Source organism: Felis catus, chromosome C1 (assembly GCF_018350175.1).
Source record: "Felis catus isolate Fca126 chromosome C1, F.catus_Fca126_mat1.0, whole genome shotgun sequence".
Lineage (NCBI taxonomy): Eukaryota > Metazoa > Chordata > Mammalia > Carnivora > Felidae > Felis > Felis catus.
Genome location: NC_058375.1, coordinates 97811996 through 97832914, shown reverse-complemented (window position 1 = coordinate 97832914; position 20919 = coordinate 97811996). Strand labels below are relative to the sequence as shown.

At 40.5% G+C, this 20919-nt stretch overlaps 2 protein-coding genes and 1 long non-coding RNA gene across 6 annotated transcripts in view; 2 read left to right on the top strand and 1 right to left on the bottom strand.

Moving 5' to 3' along the window:
• Window positions 1–8623, top strand: part of DENND2C (DENN domain containing 2C) — an 89324-nt gene extending 80701 nt beyond the window's left edge. For 3 of the 4 annotated variants that reach the window (XM_023259016.2, XM_023259017.2, XM_045033314.1), the window contains 3 exons: window positions 4726–4965; window positions 5205–5291; window positions 6741–8623. In XM_023259016.2, the coding sequence (XP_023114784.1) occupies window positions 4726–4965; window positions 5205–5291; window positions 6741–6772 (359 nt within the window). In that variant the 3' untranslated portion in view covers window positions 6773–8623. The remainder of the gene's footprint in view (window positions 1–4725; window positions 4966–5204; window positions 5292–6740) is intronic. The other variant, XM_023259018.2, reaches the window with a different exon arrangement.
• A 989-nt stretch (window positions 8624–9612) lies between these two features.
• Window positions 9613–19029, top strand: BCAS2 (BCAS2 pre-mRNA processing factor). Its single transcript, XM_004001122.6, has 7 exons — window positions 9613–9774; window positions 9883–9975; window positions 12660–12730; window positions 14602–14763; window positions 16211–16261; window positions 17636–17716; window positions 18726–19029. Exons 1-7 carry the CDS (start codon window positions 9613–9615, stop codon window positions 18850–18852), a joined length of 747 nt encoding a protein of 248 aa, XP_004001171.4. The 3' UTR covers window positions 18853–19029.
• The window catches only part of LOC109502544, a 47701-nt gene continuing 45268 nt past the window's right edge, over window positions 18487–20919 (bottom strand). Inside the window, exon 2 of the long non-coding RNA XR_002161211.3 lies at window positions 18487–19703. This is a non-coding gene — a long non-coding RNA (uncharacterized LOC109502544). The remainder of the gene's footprint in view (window positions 19704–20919) is intronic.

The window sequence follows — 20919 nt, the reverse complement described above, 5'->3', positions numbered from 1 at the left end:
GAGTGAGTATAGATAGAAAATAACAGATTTAAGGATTGAGCCCTTGGGTTGGCTGGGAATGTTGTGGTCAGATTTCCGATGTTTGGCAGCAGGGAAGAGGAGCATCCAGCGCAGGGAAACTACAAGACCAGCTAGTGAAGGAGGAGAAAAAACCCAGAGGAGTAATATTATAGAAACTGAGTGAAGAGTGTATTTCACAAGGAAAGTAAACAGTGTGTCGAACGCTACGAAGAGGCCAAGTAAGATGAAGACTCAGGATTGACCAGTAGATCTGACAATGGGAAGGGCTTAGAGACCTTGTAGCGGCAGATGCAGTGAGATGGTGAGAAGGAAGCAAGACTGGGGAAGGTTCAAGAGAGAATTGGAATGGCATTCAGCTTTTTGTAAAATTTCTTTTTTAATGTTTATTTATTTTTGAGAGAGAGAGACAGAGTGTGAGCAAGGGGAGGGGCAGACAGAGGGAGACACAGAATCTGAAGCAGGCTGCAGGCTCCCAGCTGTCAGCACAGAGCCCGACGCGGGGCTCGAACCCACCAACCATGAGATCCTAACCTGAGCTGAAGTTGGACGCTTAACCAACTGAGCCACCCAGGCGCCTCAGCTTTTTGTAAAATTTTAATGGAATTAGAAAGGGCCAAGAATAGTTAAGACACTCCTGTAAAAGAACAACATTGAAGGGGCTGCCCCACAAAACACCGATTAATCAGAAAGTCACAGTAATTAAGATCATTCGGTTTTGGTTCAGAAATAAACAGAGCAAGGGAAAGAAAGAACAGAAACTGCGTAAGCATAAGGAAACTTAATTTGTGTCAGTACCAACATTGCCTATTAGCAGGAAAAGAATGAACCATTCAGTAAACAATACTAGGGCAACTGGTTTTCCATATGAAAAGAAATGAATATGATCCATACCTCAATCTGTACCTAAAACTAAGTCTGATGAATTAAAGATTTAAATGTTAAAAGTAAAGTGGGGCCTGGGCGGCTTAGTGCAATTCTTGATCTCAGGGTCGTGAGTTCAGGCCCCACATTGGGCACTGAGCCTACTTAAAAAGAAATTGTAAATGTTAAAAGTAAAACATTAAATGTCTACAGAATAGAAGAAAATATTTTAGGGGGCTCCTGGGTGGCTCAGTCGGTTGAGCATCTGACTCTTGGTTTCAGCTCATGATCTCACGGGTTTGTGATCGGAGCCCCATATTGGGCTCTGCGCAGTCAGCACAGAGCCTGCTTGGGATTTCTCTCCCTTTGCCCCTCCCCAACTTGTGTGCACACACATTCTCTCTCTCTCAAAAAAATAAATAAACATTAAAAAATAATTTATGTTTTGGGACAGTAATGGATTTCTTAAATGTGGCACAAAGAGCAGGAACCATAAAGTAAAAGGTTGATTAATTTGACACATAAATTGTTTAAATCTGGTCATTAAGGGTCACCATGGAAAAGAAATGTAAAACAAGCTACAAACTAGGTGAAGCTATTTTCAACAAATATAACTAATAAAGGAATAGTATTCAGAACTTATTTTTAAGAATTCCTACAATTTGGGGCTCCTGGTTAAGCATCTGCCTTTAGCTCAGGTCATGATCTTGCCATCCATGAGTTCGAGCCCCAAGTCAGGTTCTGTGCTGACAGCTCAGAGCCTGGAGCCTGCTTCAAAGTCTGTGTCTCCCTCTCTTTCCACCCCTCTCCCACTCACACTCTGTCTCTCTCTGTCTCTCAAAAATAAAGAAACATTTTAAAAAATAAAATTAAAGAAAAATATAAATGAAAAAATAAAAATTCCTATCATTCAGTAGTTAAAAGATGAACAACTTGGGGTGCCTGGCTGGCTCAAGTTAATAGAGTGTGTGACTCTTGATCTCAGGGTCATGAGTTCAGGCCCCACATTGGGTGTAGGGATTACTTAAATGTAAAACTTAAAAAAAAAAAAAAAGATGTACAACACAATAGAAAAATGGGGGAAATATATGAACAGTCATTTCATAGAAGAGGAAACGTGAAAAGCCAATAAATATATGAAGAGGTGTACACCCTCATCAAAATCAAGGAAATGTAAATTAAAACCACAGTGAGATACCATTTTATACCCACCATATTGGCAAAAGTTAAAAAGTCTGACAATATCAGGCATTGAGGAGAATGTGTAAATTACTTCAGCTGCTTTGGAAAAACAATTTGTCATCATTTAGTAAAATTAAAGGTGTATATATTCTGGGGCACCTCGGTGGCTCAGTTGGTTAAGTGTCTGACTTTGGCTCAGGTCATGATCTCACGGTCTGTGGGTTTGAGCCCCGCGTCGGGCTCTGTGCTGACAGCTCAGAGCCTGGAGCCTGTTTCAGATTCTGTGACTCCCTCTCTCTCTGCCCCTCCCCCTGCTCATGCGTGCACGCTCTCCCTCTCTCTCTCAAAAATAAACTTAAAAAAAATTTTTTAAGGTGTATATATCCCATAACTGACAATTCAACTTTAAGATATATACCCTAGAGAAACTCTTAAACATGATAATTAGGAAACAAGTAAATAGTCTTCATAGCAGCATTATATGTGATAGCAAAACTGTTCATTGACAGGAGGATGTTGCCTTAAGAAAAGCGTCTTACAAACATCTGTTTTACGTAAGGTTCAAAGACATACAAAAACCTAAAAATACGTTGTTGGGTTGCCTATGTGTATAGAGGAACTGTAATCTCAGGTAAGGGAATGAGAAATATAAAATCGCAGAGAATCGTCGCCCTCTATTGGAGAGTAGGGGAAGAACATTTCAGAGAGGGCATCACACGGATCTTCAGAGATAACCCTTGATGATCTGATCTATTTTAAACTTTGGGGTGGGTACTGGTGTGTTCATTTCACTCGTGACCTTATGAAATATTTATACATATAAAAGAATGTACAAAGCATATATACTAAAACAAACAATTGAAGATAAGTTATAGAAATGCATAATTTTTAGAACAAAGGGAATTAGATTAAGAAAGGGTACAACAGGGGCGCCTGGGTGGCGCAGTCGGTTAAGCGTCCGACTTCAGCCAGGTCACGATCTCACGGTCCGTGAGTTCAAGCCCCGCGTCAGGCTCTGGGCTGATGGCTCAGAGCCTGGAGCCTGTTTCCGATTCTGTGTCTCCCTCTCTCTGCCCCTCCCCCGTTCATGCTCTGTCTTTCTCTGTCCCAAAAATAAATAAACGTTGAAAAAAAAATTAAAAAAAAAAAAGAAAGGGTACAACAGGTGTAAACAACTTGAAAACTTTTGCTGTAAAGTGGAAGAGAAATGAGACAGTAACTGGAAGGGGTGGGAGACTGGGGCACAGGTGTTGACAATAAAAGCAGTGATGGATCATGGATTCTCAGCTACAGAAGGAAAGAGATGAAAAGGATGTCTGTTGAACAAAATGTTTTAAAAATGTACTTTATAATCAATGTAATGCCAGAAGAGACATTAGTGGTCACCTCATCAGCCACCTCATTGTACAGATACGGAAAGAGAGGCCGTGGGGTGGGGGGTGCAGGTGTAAAGCAACTTGCCTCCCATTATACTGCTGCTTCATGGTAGAACTCTGACCAAACCTAGGCCCGATTCCCAGCCCAGCACAGAGCTAATGGAAAGAGCAAGAGATATCATGAAGGGGGAAAAACTACTACTAGATATGGAAGAAAAAGGAGGAGTTTAAGTTGAATCTGAGGTTTGAGCCTGGAACCTGAAAGGCAATATATTTCATGTTACAGTGGTTAAGAATTACCTGACTTGGGAGTCTGGCAACTTCTCCCTGTAATAGATGAGATGACCCTGGAGAATGTCTTTGTTTTGAGCCTCATTACCCTCAGCTGTAAAAAGGAAATAATACCTGGACCACTATATCATTACACTTACAAAAGCTCTAAATACAGTGCTTGACGTATCTTAAGCACTCAAATTATTCTAGAATAATAATGGTTACAGTATGAAACGGGAAAGTTGAGAGAGAAACTGATTTGGTGGAAAAATAGAATGAATTTGGTTTTGAACATGTATTGTGTATTTTACCAATTTCTCAAAAGGACCTGATTTGACTTTTAGACAGATAGAATTTAAGTGGTAATGGGACAACCAAATGATGATTACCCATCATGGTAATGATAGGTAGGTAACCTGAGTTCTGGTGACATATCAGGGCTACAGATGTAAGGTTGAGAATTATCAACATGGAAAGCCAGCTCTGTCTCTATGCCAGTTAGCTCTTTAAGGGTGGGAATGCTGAAGAGAGGTGGTCTGAGGACCATGCTTAGGGAGAGGAAGAAGAGGCAAGAGAAAAACAAATGCTTGGTCATAAAAGCAGGAGAGGGATCCAAAAAATCAGGAGAATATAAAGTTGTGGGAGGCAAGAGGAGGAATGAGGAGGGGATTCGCATAAATGCAGCACAGAGTTTAAAGGAGAGACGAATAGCGAAGCAGATTAAATTTGGCTGGTTCTCACTGGTGGCCTTTGAAAGAGCAGTTACAGTGAGATCACGGATATGCAGGCCAGGCTGAAAGATGTAATAAGAGTATGTGTGGGAAGAAAATGAAACTAAAAATATAAGCCATTGACTTTTTGCAGGTCATGGAGTGTGCAAGAAAGCCAAGAATCGGGATTCTCGGTCCTTTGATCTAGGATTTCCTGTACATGACTTTCATAACCATTTCCCATAAACACAAAACTTAGGGTTTTTCTTTTCTTTCTTCCTTATTTTTCTTTCATTTTGCAGCAGACGTGACACTCAACTCTCTGGTGTCCGAGGCATTTGTGAGGTTTTTTGTGGAGCTGGTGGGACATTATTCTTTGAGCATGACTGTCACTGAGCGTGGGGAGCGTGTATTCCAAAGGGAACCATTCCGTAAATCCCACACCTCCCGAAGTGTACGCCACTTCCTGGATCTCTTCATGGAAACTCAGATGTTTGCAGGCTTCATCCAGGACCGAGAGCTTCGGAAAAGTGGGGTGAAAGGTCAGTTTCATCATAAAGTTATCCCTCTGTATTTAGTGAGCACTTGGAGCATTTGAAAATAATATAAACAAAAAATGGTATAAAGCCTAGGGCTCAAAATCTAGGTTGTTATTATGGAAAATATTTATCTTATAATTTTGTTTCAGCTATGGAATCACACTGGTAGAAAGCACAGAGGTTTATTTAAGTGATTTTCAGTAAGTATTGAAAAATTTCACCAACATGAGTTTTCCTTGTAGGTTTGTTTGAGGTCCGGGCCCTCCAGTATTTGGAAACAATTCCAGAGTCTGAGCCCAGTGGGATGAATAGAATTTTGCGGAGTCTTGGTGAGTTGCTTTTTCTTTTTGGATAATGTGACAAAAAAACAAAAACAAAAACAAAAACAAAAACAAAAAAAACCTTTTTGCAGTAAGTATGCCTCATCACAAAAGCTTTATAATCAAACCAACAATATGACCTCAAATACACTGAACATAAACATAAACCATGACTTAGTTCCAAAGTTTTTTGGAGAAAAGGAAGTGTTTCTCAGAGGTCAGGATTCTCCAGCAGAGTTGTCCTTGGGTCTGTTTTCCTCAGATAACATAAGAATTTGCATATCATGATTATTAATTTTTTCTAGGTCACATCACTGGGAGAATCTCATAAAAACTGTAGACCTTTTCCCCAGAAAAGTATGCTTAGAACATACAATTTTTAGGGGCGCCTGGGTGGCTCAGTCAGTTAAACATCCGACTTCAGCTCAGATCATGATCTCACAGTTGGTGGGTTTGAGCCCATGTAGGGCTCTGTGCTGACAGCTCAGAGCCTGGAGCCTGCTTTGGATTCTGTGTCTCCTCTCTCTCTGCTCCTCCCCCACTCAGGCTGTGTCTCTCTCTGAAAAATAAAAAAATAAACATGAAAAAAAAGAACATACAATTTTTACATATAATTCTAGGGTATTCATGGACCCTCCTGAAGCCTATCCATGAACTTCAGATTTAAAACACCCAGTTTAGAGGGCATCTGAGGCAAAACAGGATTTCCTACAACTCTGATTTTACACTTCATAAAGAAAAACAGATGTTTATGATTTTTCAATTATAACTTTTTATTATCCTTTGTAATATTGGAGAACAGTGATGTGGTACCCCAAAACAATGAAGAACCTACATTCCATGGTGTTTATATTGGTCTTTGAAATATGTACCCCCTGGTAACTAGACTTACCATAGGGATCATTTTATAATGTATAAAAATGTCAAATCACTATGATGTACACCTGAATCTAATAGGACATTGTATGTCATTTATACTTCAGTACAAAAAGAAAAATACATGCCCCTAATTAAAATTAGGCCTTATCCTTAACTAGCTGAGAGACCATGGACAAATTATACCTTGAGCTGTTATTTAATCTTTATACCATGAGGTTAGATCAAATCAGTGATTCTGAACTCTGACTACAATGTTTTAATCTCTGGGGAACTTAAATGAAAATTTCCTCCACGCTAGGCTCCAAGAAATCTCTGGGGATCAGGCCAAGTGATTTTAACCTATAGTCAAGGTTGAAAACCACTGGATTAGGTGATGTCTGAGTTCTCTTCTACCTCTATAATTAGACATTTGGGGTTGGCTAGTTGGTTTGTTTGGTAACCACATCCCCTGATAGCTTTGGATGGCGGCTTACTCCTGGGCTGTTCTAAATGACTAAATAGTTAATCCCTTTCCTGAAATAATGTACAATAAATAAAAATGAACTAATGAGAGTTCACTCTACTTTTTTCTCTCTTTAGGAAGTAAAATGAAATTTCTGCAGAAGAAATGAAATCTTTGATAGACTGTCTTCAGCCTAAATAGAACAGAAAGTGCCAAAGAAAATATTTTTCCAAGAGTCAGGAGGCCCTGGAGTAGCCTACAAAATCCTGGAAAAGTTGAAAAGGTTACAAAGCAGGCCAGATCCTTGAAGGATTCTCCTGCTGCTGCTGTAGTAATCACTGGAGAGTTGTCGAGAGTAGTCTGGAACCAATGTTCTAATTACTCTGCCTCCATTCCCCACCCCCAACCCCCCCCCCCCACCGTAGCCTTTTCTATTGAATTCTTAGGCTCATTTTTTGTGTTATGTGCTTAGTCTGTGAAGGCATTTGTCTTTTACTAGGGAAGGATTTGGTGTTGCATTTTTAAAAACTGCTCAAAGAGGAGGGGCACCTGGCTCAAAAAAATAAACGAACAACTCAAAGATGAGCACAATAAGAGAAATTCTGAGTTTCAGGTACTGGGGAACATGATGGAAGTACAGAATATGCCCTACATACGTAATTCTCATCGCTGAAATATCATGGTAGCTTTAAACCTATGGGCTGTTTGAGCTGAGGCAAGGAATATGCTCATTTCTGTAGCTCCAGCCTAACGTTCTGTTGAGGGGATCACACTTCCGTGGAAACCCTATTTATTAACACTGCTATTGAGGATCTCATACAAGTAGATACCTTGCGGCTTCTCCACATTGTGTGGCACGTGAGTAGCCTGTCAACATTAAACTTTGTAGAATTGGAACAGGAAAACATCCTTGCAAGGGCATGAGACTATCCCTCCCCCCTTTTTTAGTGTCTTCCGTGTGCCATGCATGATGGTACCTGTATGTCATCTTATTCAGTCTTCAAGTCAACTTCATGAGATACCTGCATCTCACATTTTACTAATGAAGAAACTGGAATTCAAAGAGGTTGACTAACTTGCCCAGAGTTCTGCAGCAGAGCCAGAACTGAAGCCAGAACTATTCATTTGTGAACACAGAGAAAGTTGATTAGTCCTGCAGATGGAAATTTGAGCTCTGTGGGACCACAGCTATCAAAAAAGTTTTCTTTGAAGCTCGAAGCCAACTCTCAGCTCTGAGAAGGGACTTCAAACTACAGGTGCCTAAAGGAGACTCATTTTTGGTTCCCCTACAATTGTTGGACTTTTTGCCCTAATTAAATTGGGACTCAAGACTGAACATTTCCTGGACATTCACCACATAATCACCCCGACTCTTAATATCTAAAATTGTAGTAGGAATTTATCAGTGATGGTGTGTTTCCAGTGATAAATGTTATAGATGTCCGTTTGTTTTTCTTCAATTCCTGCTGATGGGTTTAACTAGCATAAAAATATTTATTCCAACTTAACCAAACCTTACAAGTTGTATTATGATGCAGTTTATTGACTTGCACAGTATTGTCATTACAACCCATTCAGGTGCGCGTGAATGAATCTGAAGCAGATACCATTTAAGGCTGGTGCTATACAATTCTTATGGGCCTAAAAAATAGAACTGAGCCTGTATCTTTTGTAAAATGTTTATTAAGCAGCTAACCCCAGTGGGGCTCTTAGCAGACATCTCCCCATTTGCCACCCCAACCCTGAAGGAAAATCAGTAATTGGGAATTGTTTCTAAAATAGGGGTAGGAGGTATTACGGTGGTGAACACTGACCGTCCCTCTGTGAGGAGACCTTTGTATCAGGGATTGAGGTCTTATTTTATCCCTGTGACCTGAAGCTACTTCCTTTTCTTAGGTCTGTTTTATTTTGTTTTTGTAAAGTATAACGAATTCTGGACATATTTGTAAAAAGAGTTGCTCAAGATTTGTATAAAATGTTGTTTATAGATCTTTTAATGAATAAACAAAAATTCCATGGATCTCTAGAATTTTAAATAAAATTGCTTAAGATGTAAAGACCTTCTACACTACTTAAATCTATAACTAGCACATTTATCTGATGATAGTTCGAAAGACAATCCGAATCAATGCTGGACTAACCCGACTTAGTAACCGTGGCCAACATTTCCAGGCTCCTGGTAGACAAAGCCTGGGTCTGGATCGCACACACACAGGGCAGGGCATATAGTCCGACGACCTTATTTGGTATTGGCCTGCTTAGTCAAAGGGAGCTGGGAGACCAGGCCCAGAGACGGTGCTGCGACGGCAGCAGGAGTGGTTGGAAGGCAATGAGCACAATTCTATTTCCGGACACCCTAAAGGCAAAATGATTGGATTTTACAGACGTCCTGAAGGCAAAATGACGCGATTTTGTTGAATCTGGATTTGGTGGGCAATCATTAATCTCACCTTGGAGGTTCCTTTTGTTACGAAGACCCTTAAGCTTCGCAGCTTTAACTGGAGACTGGCGCCAACTTCCAGAATCTGTGAAATAACTGCATTTATCCAATGCAAGGGCTCTCAGGGGCCGAGAACGAAAAATAGTGGGCGGGTACAGCAAGGAGCTCAGGGACAGAGAAAGACTGCCACAAAGAGAAAAGTTTAAGGGTTGAAGGAGGGAAGTTAGGGGAGCAAGCCAAGTGGGAAACCAGTGTCTCTCTCCCCGCCAAATCCCACTGCCAGTTCCCTCCAAAAGTTTTAAGACATTCCCCCGCCTAGATATCAGAGTCCTGCCGGCAACAATAGACCTAACTCCCCTCCAAATTGCTCCCAGTCGGAGGCCAAAATGGGGGGCACGCTGGGGGACAGGAAATTGAGGAGTTCCTCTGATTCTGGGAAATCGCAACGTGACGTCACGTCCGACCAAAAGAAAATGGCCGGGCAATTCCCAACGCCTGGGCGAGTGCGCCTTCAGAGTTGACAACTAAGCATGCGCTGGAGCCAATGCGCAGGCGACGGGTATTACGTCATGGCGAGCGCAGGCGTAATGAACGTGCCTGAGTCTGCGCAGACTCAGAAAATTTCGGCAAGCCTAAGAATGGCGGGCACGGGTTTAGTCGCCGGAGAGGTTGTGGTAGACGCGCTGCCGTATTTTGACCAAGGTTACGAAGCGCCCGGTGTGCGGGAAGCGGTAAGTTCGCGCTGTCGGTTTAGCTGAGTCAGCGCTGTCTAGCCCTTGGTGCTGAAAAAGCACCTTGCAAGTTGCTATCCCTGTCCTGGCCCGTGTTCTCGTTTCTAGGCTGCAGCGCTGGTGGAGGAGGAAACCCGCAGATACCGACCTACTAAGAACTACCTGAGCTACCTGACAGCCCCGGATTATTCTGCTTTTGAGGCAAGTGTGAAGTCTTGAGTGCTGTGAATATTTTGAGAGTTCTAGCCACAGAAAAGTGAATTTTAAATGCCAGCTTTAACTATTGCTTGTTTAGCTATTGTGTAGGTGTTATCGGTCCATTGAAAACAGCTAGATAAACGTTTTCCATCTTTCTTATTCTGAGACCCACTGAAGGACTTTCTGGGGCTTCGCGATCTAACAATGCAAAAAATAGCGTGTACGTTTTTCAGACATTGGATCCTTGGCGTAAATTTTCAAAGGTATGCCCTACTCGCAAAGGTCTACACTGAAACGAGTAGGCATTTTTAATGTATATAAGCCTAATTACTTAGGCTCCTGAGAACCACTAGAGGGCGGCCTTTGTATCACAGCCTAGATATTTACCGAACATATGCGAATGACTGAAGTGACAAACCGTATAGAAATAAAATACTACTTAAATATTTAGCCCAGAAGTGCACCCAAGATACTACTTAGGGTGTAATCAGCTAAATGTAATGTGAAGCATTACTTCTAAATTAATAGATTCTGTTAGGCATTTAAGTATATACATAAGTTTTTACCCCCCATTATAGGTAACCATATATTTAATGAAAGAATTCTGTTATGAAACGCAGCGCCCCTGAGTGGTTCAGTCGTCTGAGAATCCGATTCTTGATTTCAGTTCAGGTCATGATCGCAGGTCATGGGATCTAGCTCCTGGTGGGACTCCTTGCTAAGGACGGAGCCTGCTTAAGATCCTCTGTCCCTGTCCCCCTTCCCCATGCACGTAAGCGTGCGTTTTCTCTCTCTCTCTCTCTCTCTCTCTAACAAAAAATGCAGTATTTATATTGAAGTAATGTTGGGGGGGGGGGGGAGTTGTTTAAGTTTTAAATAGAGGTGCTCCTGTGATATGTTATTTTCCCATGCATTTTCTAAATGTTACCCAAATATATAATGTTGCTACCCAAATATAGATGGTACCACACTAAGAACTAAGTACAGGGGTGCCTGGGTGGCTCAGTCAGTTAAGCACGGACTTCGGCTTGGGTCATGTTCTCAAAGATCGTGGGTTCGAGCCCTGCATTGGGCTCTGTTTTGACAGCTGGGAGCCTGGATCCTGCTTCCGATTCTCTGTCTCCCTCTCTCTGCCCCTCCCCCGCTCACGATCAGTCTCTCTCTCAAAAATAAAATAAACATTTAAAATATTTACAAGCTTCCTTATTAGATTGGCTCTTGAAAATTTCAGATAACTTGACCCAGTTTTCCTTTCAGCTCTCTCAAATACAACAGATGCCTCCTTTTGTTATAATTAGTATACTGATTATTTAACTCTTTTTTATAAATAGGAATTAATAACGTACAAGGCTCCCCATCTCAGTCCTAAAAACAACCCTGTGAACTATATAACTATGTTTATTATCCTGATTTTTTAAATGGGAAAACTACAGCTTAGGGAAGCTAATTTGCCTAAGACCTTAACCACTCCTCAAACTGCTTTTGAAACTGCTCTTCCCCAGGTGCCTGGCTGGCTTGGTTGGTAGAGCATATGACTCTTGATTTCTGGGTTGTAAGTTTGAGCCCCACATTTTTACTTAAAAATAAAATCTTTAAGGAGCCCCTGGGTGGCTCAGTTGGTTAAGTGCCCGATTGTTGATTTTGACTCAGGTCATGATCTCACGGTTTGTGGGTTTGAACTGATGGTGTGGAGCCTGCTTAGGATTCTGTCTCCTCCTCTCTCTGCCCTGCTCGCTCGCTTGCTCGCTCGCTCACTCACTCACTCACTCACTCACTCACTAAATAAATAAATAAATAAATAAATAAATAAATAAATTTTCTTGGAAGAAAGAAAGAAAGCTCTTGAGTTAATTCATTAAACAATTATTTATGGGAAAAAAACCTATTTATGAAAGTCTATTCTATGCTAGGAATTGGATAGCTGAAATACTACTATAAATGAATACCTAAGCAGTTCTTTATACTCAGGCCAGGAAATGTGCAGAACAGAAATGGAATAGGATATTGACCAAAACATTGGACCTCAAGGAGTGGAGCTCTACCATAGCTCCCAGCTATCCTTTTTTAATTGCACAATTGTTAGAACAGATAGCAGAACCGGTTTCTTTTTCCCTTTCCCCATTTCTCATTCTTTGAAAAGAGTAAAGTATGAAAATGGCAGCCAAGACCAAAAATAAAGTATGGGTTTAGGCTCATAGCCCTAAAGCAAAAGCAAATTTTTTCATGTCCAAGTCCTTTCCTCCCCCCCACCCCACCCCCAACCCTGTGAATACTTAGATCACCACTGGCTTCACTATACAGTCAACTGATAAGTTAAAAACAAATGATAATCATGTCCTATCTCCACCTCAGAACACTTAAATGGGAGTGGGAGAGAGGGGTAAGATGTGACTGGGATTGAAATTGTTTTCAAAGCTCCCAGCTGATTATTATGTGCTGCTGGGACTGAGAACCACTGGTTGAGGATTTATCCTTTTCTCTGTGGGTCCCTTTACATATGAAGTATGGGGTCTCCTGACCCTTGAGAGCATTTAACCCAGAGAAGGCTTGGTGGGAAGGGAAATGATCCATATTAATGAATAGCATAAAGGACAAATATTTAAGTAGGTTAGATTTATTATTTGTTTGGCGGTTATTAATTGCAATTTGTCAATGTGATTTTGGAAATAATTCTTTCTCCAAATCAGACCGACATAATGAGAAATGAATTTGAAAGACTGGCTGCTCGACAACCAATAGAATTACTCAGTATGAAACGGTAAGTTCTACTTCTGGGTTCAGCTGGACCCAAATCATTGTTCAGTTTTAAGTTACTAGTAAAACTGCTGTAGCTCTGCTAAAATGTTGCAAAGAAAAAATTCCTATCTGATTTTATATATTTATATTTTTTCATGTAATAGTGGGTTTTATAATTCTGTGTTAATGTTCAGATATATTTTTGCACTGTTATTTAAAAATGAAAAACATTTTAGGGGCGCCTGGGTGGCTCAGTTGGTTAAGCGGTCGTGAGTGCAAGCCCACATCAAGTTCTTTTCTGTCAGCACAGAGCCTGCTTCAGATCCTCTGTCCTCTCTCTCTGCCCTCCCCCGTGCATGCTCTCTCTCATTCTCAAAAATAAATAAAGATTAAAAAAGAAATACAAACTGCTGTATTTTAAAATCCAACAACAGAGGAATAGTGTGAATTGTAATGAGGTTCATGTTTTAAAATTTTTTCAAGGACATGTTCCTAATTAGATCTCTAGTTCTTTGCTCATAACATATCTGGGTGAAACCATGTTAATGGCTTATAATGATTCCTGCTTCACTCTTACACAAGGCAGCATTAGTAAACAGAGTGCTAGGATGGTTTGATTTTGGTTCCACTCTCTTCCCTTCCCTGTCACTTTATTTCAAAATTGCTTCTCTCTCAGGGGTGAAAAACCCAAACTTCCTTTGTTACTTTTTCTAAAATGAACAATTGGATTGCTTAACATCTGAGATCCCTGTTGACTTTAAGATCACTCTGGGATTGTGAGAACTGCTAAGTAATCTGTCACAGCCCAGTCCTTTGAGAAAGGGCCACATGCACAGTAGGTTCGTCCTCTCAGCATATGTGTAGATTAGAAGAGGGATTTGAGTCTGTAGAACCAGAAGACTATATTGCTTCTTCTCTTGTGCTCCATTTTCTGTCTATCCTGAGTGATAAAGGCAGAATAAGTTCCAGGATTCCTCACTTCTTCTGTTTCCAGGTCCTTCTGCTCTATAGATATTCAGGACAGTAACTCCTTTATGGCAGTATGTCTCAAAGCCTTAGACCCATTAAACAGTGGATTGTGAATGAAACTTAATAAGATATCACAGCGTTTTTTAAAGGAAATAGATTAGGGGTGCCTGGGTGCCTTAGTTGGTTAAGTGTCCAGCTCTTGGTGTTGGCTCAGGTCATGATCTCATGGTTTGTGGGATTGAGCACAGAGCCTGCTTGGGATTCTCTCTCTCCCTCTCTCTTTGCCCCTCCCTCCACTCACACACCTTCTTTTTTTCATAGGAACAATTTGGGGTTTTTACAGTAGCTAGTCAAAATATTAAAATGGAAATTAAAACTTCATCTGTAGTAACTCATCAGTAACAAGCTGAGATTTATGAAGAGTATTGGCTATGTCGGCAGTGTTGAAGGAATGTGTAGTGCGAGAATAGAGTTAGGTCCAAATGCAAAGAATTAACGATCTCTCTTCCATTTTTTTCTTTAGAGCGGTGTGGGTGTGTGGGTGGAAAGCTGGATGAATGTAGGTGTGTTTTACAAAAATGATAGCATAGTTTTTTTCGTATCCTATTTTTTTCTCTTAATATTATAAACGTGTTAATGTTTCAAATATTCTTTAGTAGCATTCAGTAACTAGTATAACAATCCTTCATATGAATGTACTCTAGTTTATTGAATCACTTCATGTTGAAGTAAACCATTTTTTTTGTTTCTGTATATAATGAATGTTAAATCTTATTTGTGAATGAATTGTTTCTTAGGATGAATAGGTTTCTTATTACCGCACAGTCTACGTCTTCAATCTTCTGTAGATTTTACATTGTGCATAGGCCTGTGACGCATTCTATTGGGAGGAAAGGTAAAGATTTTATTGTTGTTTAATTTCAGATATGAACTTCCAGCCCCTTCCTCAGGTCAGAAAAATGACATTACTGCATGGCAAGAATGTGTAAACAATTCTATGGCACAGTTAGAGCATCAAGCGGTTCGAATCGAGAATCTGGAACTAATGTCACAGCATGGATGCAATGCCTGGAAAGTATATAATGAGTAAGAAGTTTTTTGTTTTTATAAACCCATCCTACCCACAGCTTTGTTTTTTTTTTTTTAAAGTGGCGGGGGGGGGGTGCCTGGGTGGCTCAGTCGGTTAAGTGTCTGACTTCAGCCAGGTCATGATCTCACGGTTCATGAGTTCGAGCCCCACATCGGGCTCCGTGCTGACAGCTCAAAGCCTGGAGCCTGCTTCAGATTCTCTGTCTCCCTCTCTCTCTGTCCCTCCCCAACTTGTGTTCTGTCTCTTTCTCTCTCTCCTTCAAAAATAAATAAACATTAAGAAAAAGAAATTTTTTTAATCACTTCAAAGAAAGATAAGCCTGGGGAGACGCAGCTGTTTGAAGACTGACTCTTGAGAGAATTGCAGTTAATAGGGGGAAAAAAAGTAGAGAAAGAAGAATATTTGAGTCACTAAAGCCAAGAAACAATATTGGATCCAGAGCAAGAGAATAGTAGGGCCAGTGTGGTTCAAATGGACCCTAAAGGTGATTCTCTACTGCGTTGAGGAAATTGATAGGGTTATGTGAATTATATCTCAATAAAGCTTTATTTAAAAGGTGTGGAGGGGTGTTGGCGACTGCCCTTGAATCACTTCTCTCAGGGTCACCCCGGGTGGCTTAGTCGGTTAAGTGTCAGCTCTGGTCAGGTCACAATCTCACAACTCATGAGTTCCAGCCCCACATAGGGCTCTCTGCTGATGGTGCAGAGCCTGGTTTGGATTCTCTTTCTGTGTCTACCCCCCCCCCCCCGCCCCGCTGCTTATGTGCATGTGCGCGCTCTCTCTCTCTCTCTCTCTCTCTCAAAAACAAATAAACACTTAAATTTGTTTTAATCACTTCTCTCAGGATGATAGCTGCATGCTACTGTATATTGCTCAGCTTTTCCGCTGTGCTAGTGAGAGCCGACTTGCACGAAATCTAAATCTGCAGCCTTCCATGACAGTTTTGTCTTCTCTCTCTAGTTAGCAATAGATGGGAGGGGAGAATGACACGATAAATGTGGGTACAGAAATAGGGAGATAATAGGGATTTGAATGAATACAGTCGTGAGTTATTTTCCATTCTCTCCATGGAAAGTAATGATAGTTTAAGAAATGACCTAACTATGTGAAATCACGGTATCCGTAAACTGGTTGGTCTTGAGACGTTAAAAGACCTGAAGTGGAATTCAGCTGACACTTCTCTATGTTACCTTGACCAAGTTACTTAATCTTTCTAAGCTTAATGTCCTCACATGTGAGATAGGGGTAATCATACCTACCTCAAAGAATTCTTAGGAGAATTAAATTAGCTAATAGTTACATATAGAGTGTCTAATGTGGTGTTTGAGCACAGAGCTCAATAGCAGAAGAACTTGAACTTGTATCAACTAGATAGTTCACTTTTAGTTGCTATTATTACATTTTAATGTATATTAATCTGGTTTTCCTCTTTTCCTTCCTTAGAAATCTAGTTCATATGATTGAACATGCACAGAAAGAGCTCCAGAAGTTAAGGCAAGTTTGTTTTTCCTTTTACTTTTTTTTCCTATTTATTTATTTAAGTTTTTTTTTTTTAAATGTTTGCTTATTTTTGAGAGAGAGTGCGTGCAAGCGGGGGGAGGGACAGAGAGAGAAGGAGACAGGATCTGAAGAGGGCTGTGTGCTGACAGCAGAGAGCCCAATGAGGGGCTCAGACTTACGAACCGTGAGATCATGACCTGAGCCAAAGTCGGATGCTTAACCAACTGAGCCACCCAGGTGCCCCTTGAGATTTTATTTTCAAGTAATGTCTACATCCATCGTAGAGGTCGAACTCACAACTCAGGATCATGCGAGATCACGAGTCACATGGTTTTCTTTTTTTTTTTTTTTTTTTTTAATTTTTTTTTCAACGTTTATTTATTTTTGGGACAGAGAGAGACAGGGCATGAACGGGCGAGGGGCAGAGAGAGAGGGAGACACAGAATCGGAAACAGGCTCCAGGCTCTGAGCCATCAGCCCAGAGCCCGACGCGGGGCTCGAACTCACAGACCGCGAGATCGTGACCTGGCTGAAGTCGGACGCTTAACCGACTGCGCCACCCAGGCGCCCCATGAGTCACATGGTTTTCTGACTGAACCAGCAGGTGCCCTTATTTTCCTCTTACTTTAAAGTTTAGGTGAATCCTTATTAAACAGACTGAGAAGAAAAAGGGACCCATGGACTGTAGTCATACGAGAGTAGTACTAGATGATCTATATGTCCAACATCCAGTGCTGGGTTTGCCTTACTAGAGCAAAGAAGAAGTAGACTTGAGATCTGAAAACATCTCTACCAAGTCATTTGCAATTTGCAAATCTGCAAACATTGAAAAGGCACTTTTAGATGGAGAAGATGTTGTAGCAGAACATGTATAATCTGATTTATGTAAAAAGAATTCATTTTGGGGTACCTGGAGTAGAGCATGCAACTCTTGATCTTGGGGTCATGAGTTCAAGCCCCATGTTGGGCATAGAGGTTACTTTAAAAAAAATTAATCTCTTCTTGCACATATACATGTAGAAAAGAGTTTGGAAAGAGAGGGAGAGGGAGGGAGGGAGAAAAGGGAGAAAGAAAGACTGGAAAAACACCCACCAAAAACTGAACAGCAGTTAGTTAGAAGGAGAGGCACATGGGAGGAGGGACTTCTGCTCTTTAATCTATGTGAATGTGTACTACATGCTTAATTTTTCATGATGAGCATGTTTTATGAAATTTGTAATTGAAAAATAGAAAGGTAATTCTTGGGGTTAGTCTATTACTGTATCTGTCCCTCTCAAGGAATTAAAGATGTTATATTACGTTGATTATAGATTTTCTGTTGATTTTCATATTAAAATGTAGGTGGGTCATATAAATAATATTTTACAGGAAACATATTCAAGATTTAAACTGGCAGCGAAAGAACATGCAGCTCACAGCTGGATCTAAATTAAGGGAAATGGAGTCAACGTGCGTATCTTCAGTTCCATCATCTTTTAAATCACTTAGCACATTTTAAGATCCAGATTTAATAATGTGATTCAACACTATTCAAATGCAATGCCACAGGTGTCAAACAAATGCTGTTTTCTGAATCCCGCTCTTCACTGCCTCTGCCTGTCTCTTGATGGGTGGGCTTGGAAGGCACAGAGAGGGGCGGGACCACTGCTGTTTGCTTCTGGTCTCAGAGCGCCCTGTCTCCAGCACAGGGTTTCTGCTCTGAAAAGGATTCTACTTCTACTCCTTGAAAAGGAAAGACACTTACCTATTTTTTAACTCATGAGGAAGGGAGATTTCATACTTTGATAATTTGTTTCCACTTTTTTCCCTGTGTTCGTTTTTTTACTTTTAAAATGTTCTTCATATACACTGATAAATTTATATGAGTCCCTAAATACAATCAGGAATTTTTGTATCATTTCTCTTTTTTGCTTTGTATTTCCCTTCTCCCTTCCCCGCCCATCATTCTCCTTGTTCCACCTTCTCCTCCCCCTCCATTGTACCCCGTGTTATTAGTCTACTCATCTTTTCACATTTTTCTTCAAGCTAATAGAATCTCCCAAATATACATGTGTGTTTCTTTTCATTTGTCACAGAGATTTTTTTTCTGTGGGATTATTTCTTATTCTAGAAATTCCTCCATTTTTAACTATTGCCTCTGCCCTGTTTTCTCTCCGTTTATTTAATCCCATTAAATATTATCTTCCATCACCTTGTCCTGTCTCTTCAACCATTTCTGATTTGCTTTAAAAATTTTTATTTTGAAATAATCGTAGATTCACATTCAGTTGTAAGAAATATTACAGCTAGACTTTATGTACCCTTTATCCACTTTCCCCCAGTTGTGCCTTAGTTTTTTAAAATGGAAAGTTAAAGTGGTTCACAATATGACCCTGAAAGAAAACGTATATGATAAAATCTTCTAAGAAAAATTCTATATTAAGTAGTTTTTCCTTTTTTTTTTTTTTAACTCGTTTAGTTGGGTATCCCTCGTCAGCAAGAATTATGAGATCGAAAGGACTATCGTGCAATTAGAAAATGAAATCTTTCAAATGAAGCAGCAACATGGAGAGGCAAACAAAGAAAACATCCGGCAAGACTTCTAAAGAGACAGATGAATTTGATGGGTAGAAAGGAAGGCAGACTGGGCTTTCACAGGAAATCAGGCATCTGAGCTGTGAAGGAGAACAGCATCTTAAGGAAATATCAGTGGTTAAATGTTTACTGTAGAGTGTGGACTGTTATATTTGTACGTTTTAGCAGAATAAAAGCTTTCAGCTTGGTGGGTTTTTTGTTTTGTTTTTGCCATAAAAAAACAACTTTAGGCTTTCAAAATAAGTATGACTTTAGAATAATATTATAGAATTAATTTTGAACGACTGGACCAAATTTTGTATCCAAGAGATATTTATAGAAAGTTTTTAACATGTACAATCAGTTGGAAACTTTTGGTTTATATAGTTTCAAATAAAGGGTTAGTTCTAAACAGATTTTTGATTGCCATGCAAGACTTGTGAAATACAGTGTCCATCTGTGTCGTCCGTCGTTATCATCATCAGAGGTAGCAATTTCATGAAGCTTGGACCCCCGTTCTAAGCACTTGAGGTAGGTGAACTGACGTGAATACAAAAATCATTTGATCCTCACAGAAACCCTAGGAAGTAGGTACTGCCATTCCCGTACACAGACTTATAGTGGGTGCTGATGAAGAAACTTGTCGAAGTTCTATAGCTAGAAAGTCATCCAGGTGTTTGCTCCAGTAGTGTAGCTCCAGAGTTGTGTTCTAACCCTCCACTTGTAAGGAATTGACGAGTATAAAAGATGACTTCCTGATTCAGGAGAAAATCTTTGCGGCACATCTGCTTACAGCCTCCTGTAATCTCACCGCTGTTCTTTGGGTTCCAGGGTCTCCTTATCCCACGTCGAGCTGTAATGCAGCGTTGAGTTTATTGTGATTCTGAAATAAAAGGTAAACAGCAGCAAAACCCATTATTGGAGGAGGCGGTAAGTTGGGAGTTTTAAAACAATGTTTCTCAAGTTTTTGGGTTTTTTTATTTATTTTGAGAGCACACAAGCGTGCAAGGGAGAGGGGCAGAGAGAGAACCCCAAGCAGGCTCCACACTGCGCTCACTAAAGCCTTAATGCGGGGCTCAATCTCACAAACTGAGATCATGACCTAAGAGCCCTGATCAAAAGTGGGATGCTTAACTGACTGAGCCACCCAGGCCCTCCCCCCTTTTTGTTTCTTAAGTACGCTCCACACCCAATGTGGGGCTTCAACTCATGACCCTGAGATTGAGTCACATGCTGCACGAGTCGATGCAGCCAGCCAGGTGCCCCAGTGTTTCTCCGGTTTTTCTTAATGGTGGAGAGAGAATACATCTTGGGAGCAGAGGGTTACTGGTTTAAGGTCATAACTTGAAGTGACTTGTGACACCAAATATTTCCATCTTTTTTTTTTTTTTTTTTTTTAATTATATTCTTGCTCCACTGGAAAATTCATTCCACTAATGCCTAATCCAATTTGCTTCACCTTCTCAGCCCCAAGAAATTGTATCTTTTGCTGTTCCCTGCCTGAGAGACTAGACTTTAGGTAATCCCGGTCCCTCACCACACTCCTCTGTCCAGTGGTACTCCCTTTTTCGCTATTTTGCTAGTAAATCCCAGTCTAGTATAGTGACCAGCTTACAGAGCTTGCGTGTTTCCTTGGCCAAGGTGAGTTTGGTGTGCCAGGTTCAGAGTGCATTACTCCATAGAAAGCAGCTCAATGACAAATCTGTAAATTAAGATTGATAGTTCTCTTTCTCTGGATTGATCATACTCATAAAGTTTGTCCCATTAATTGAGATTCCTCTCATTCATAAATAACTACACAGAGTTTGAGGATGCCTCCAACAAAGCTAAGAGAAAACAAGTCTGCAGGACATTGGATAAACTGAGCGAGGTCACTAGCCCCACCACTAGGCCAACGTGAGCCAGTGAACTTACTGTTTTACAAGTCAGTTTGAATTGGATTTTTTTATCCTAACTTAAGCCTTCCTAAGGCTTAAGTTAAACCATCCTAACTTAAGCCTTCAAGATAAAATAACCAGGTACTTTTTCCTGAAGATTGTAACACTACATGCAACAAAACACTTGATTTTTAGAGTGTTTGTCAAACAGTATACAACGCA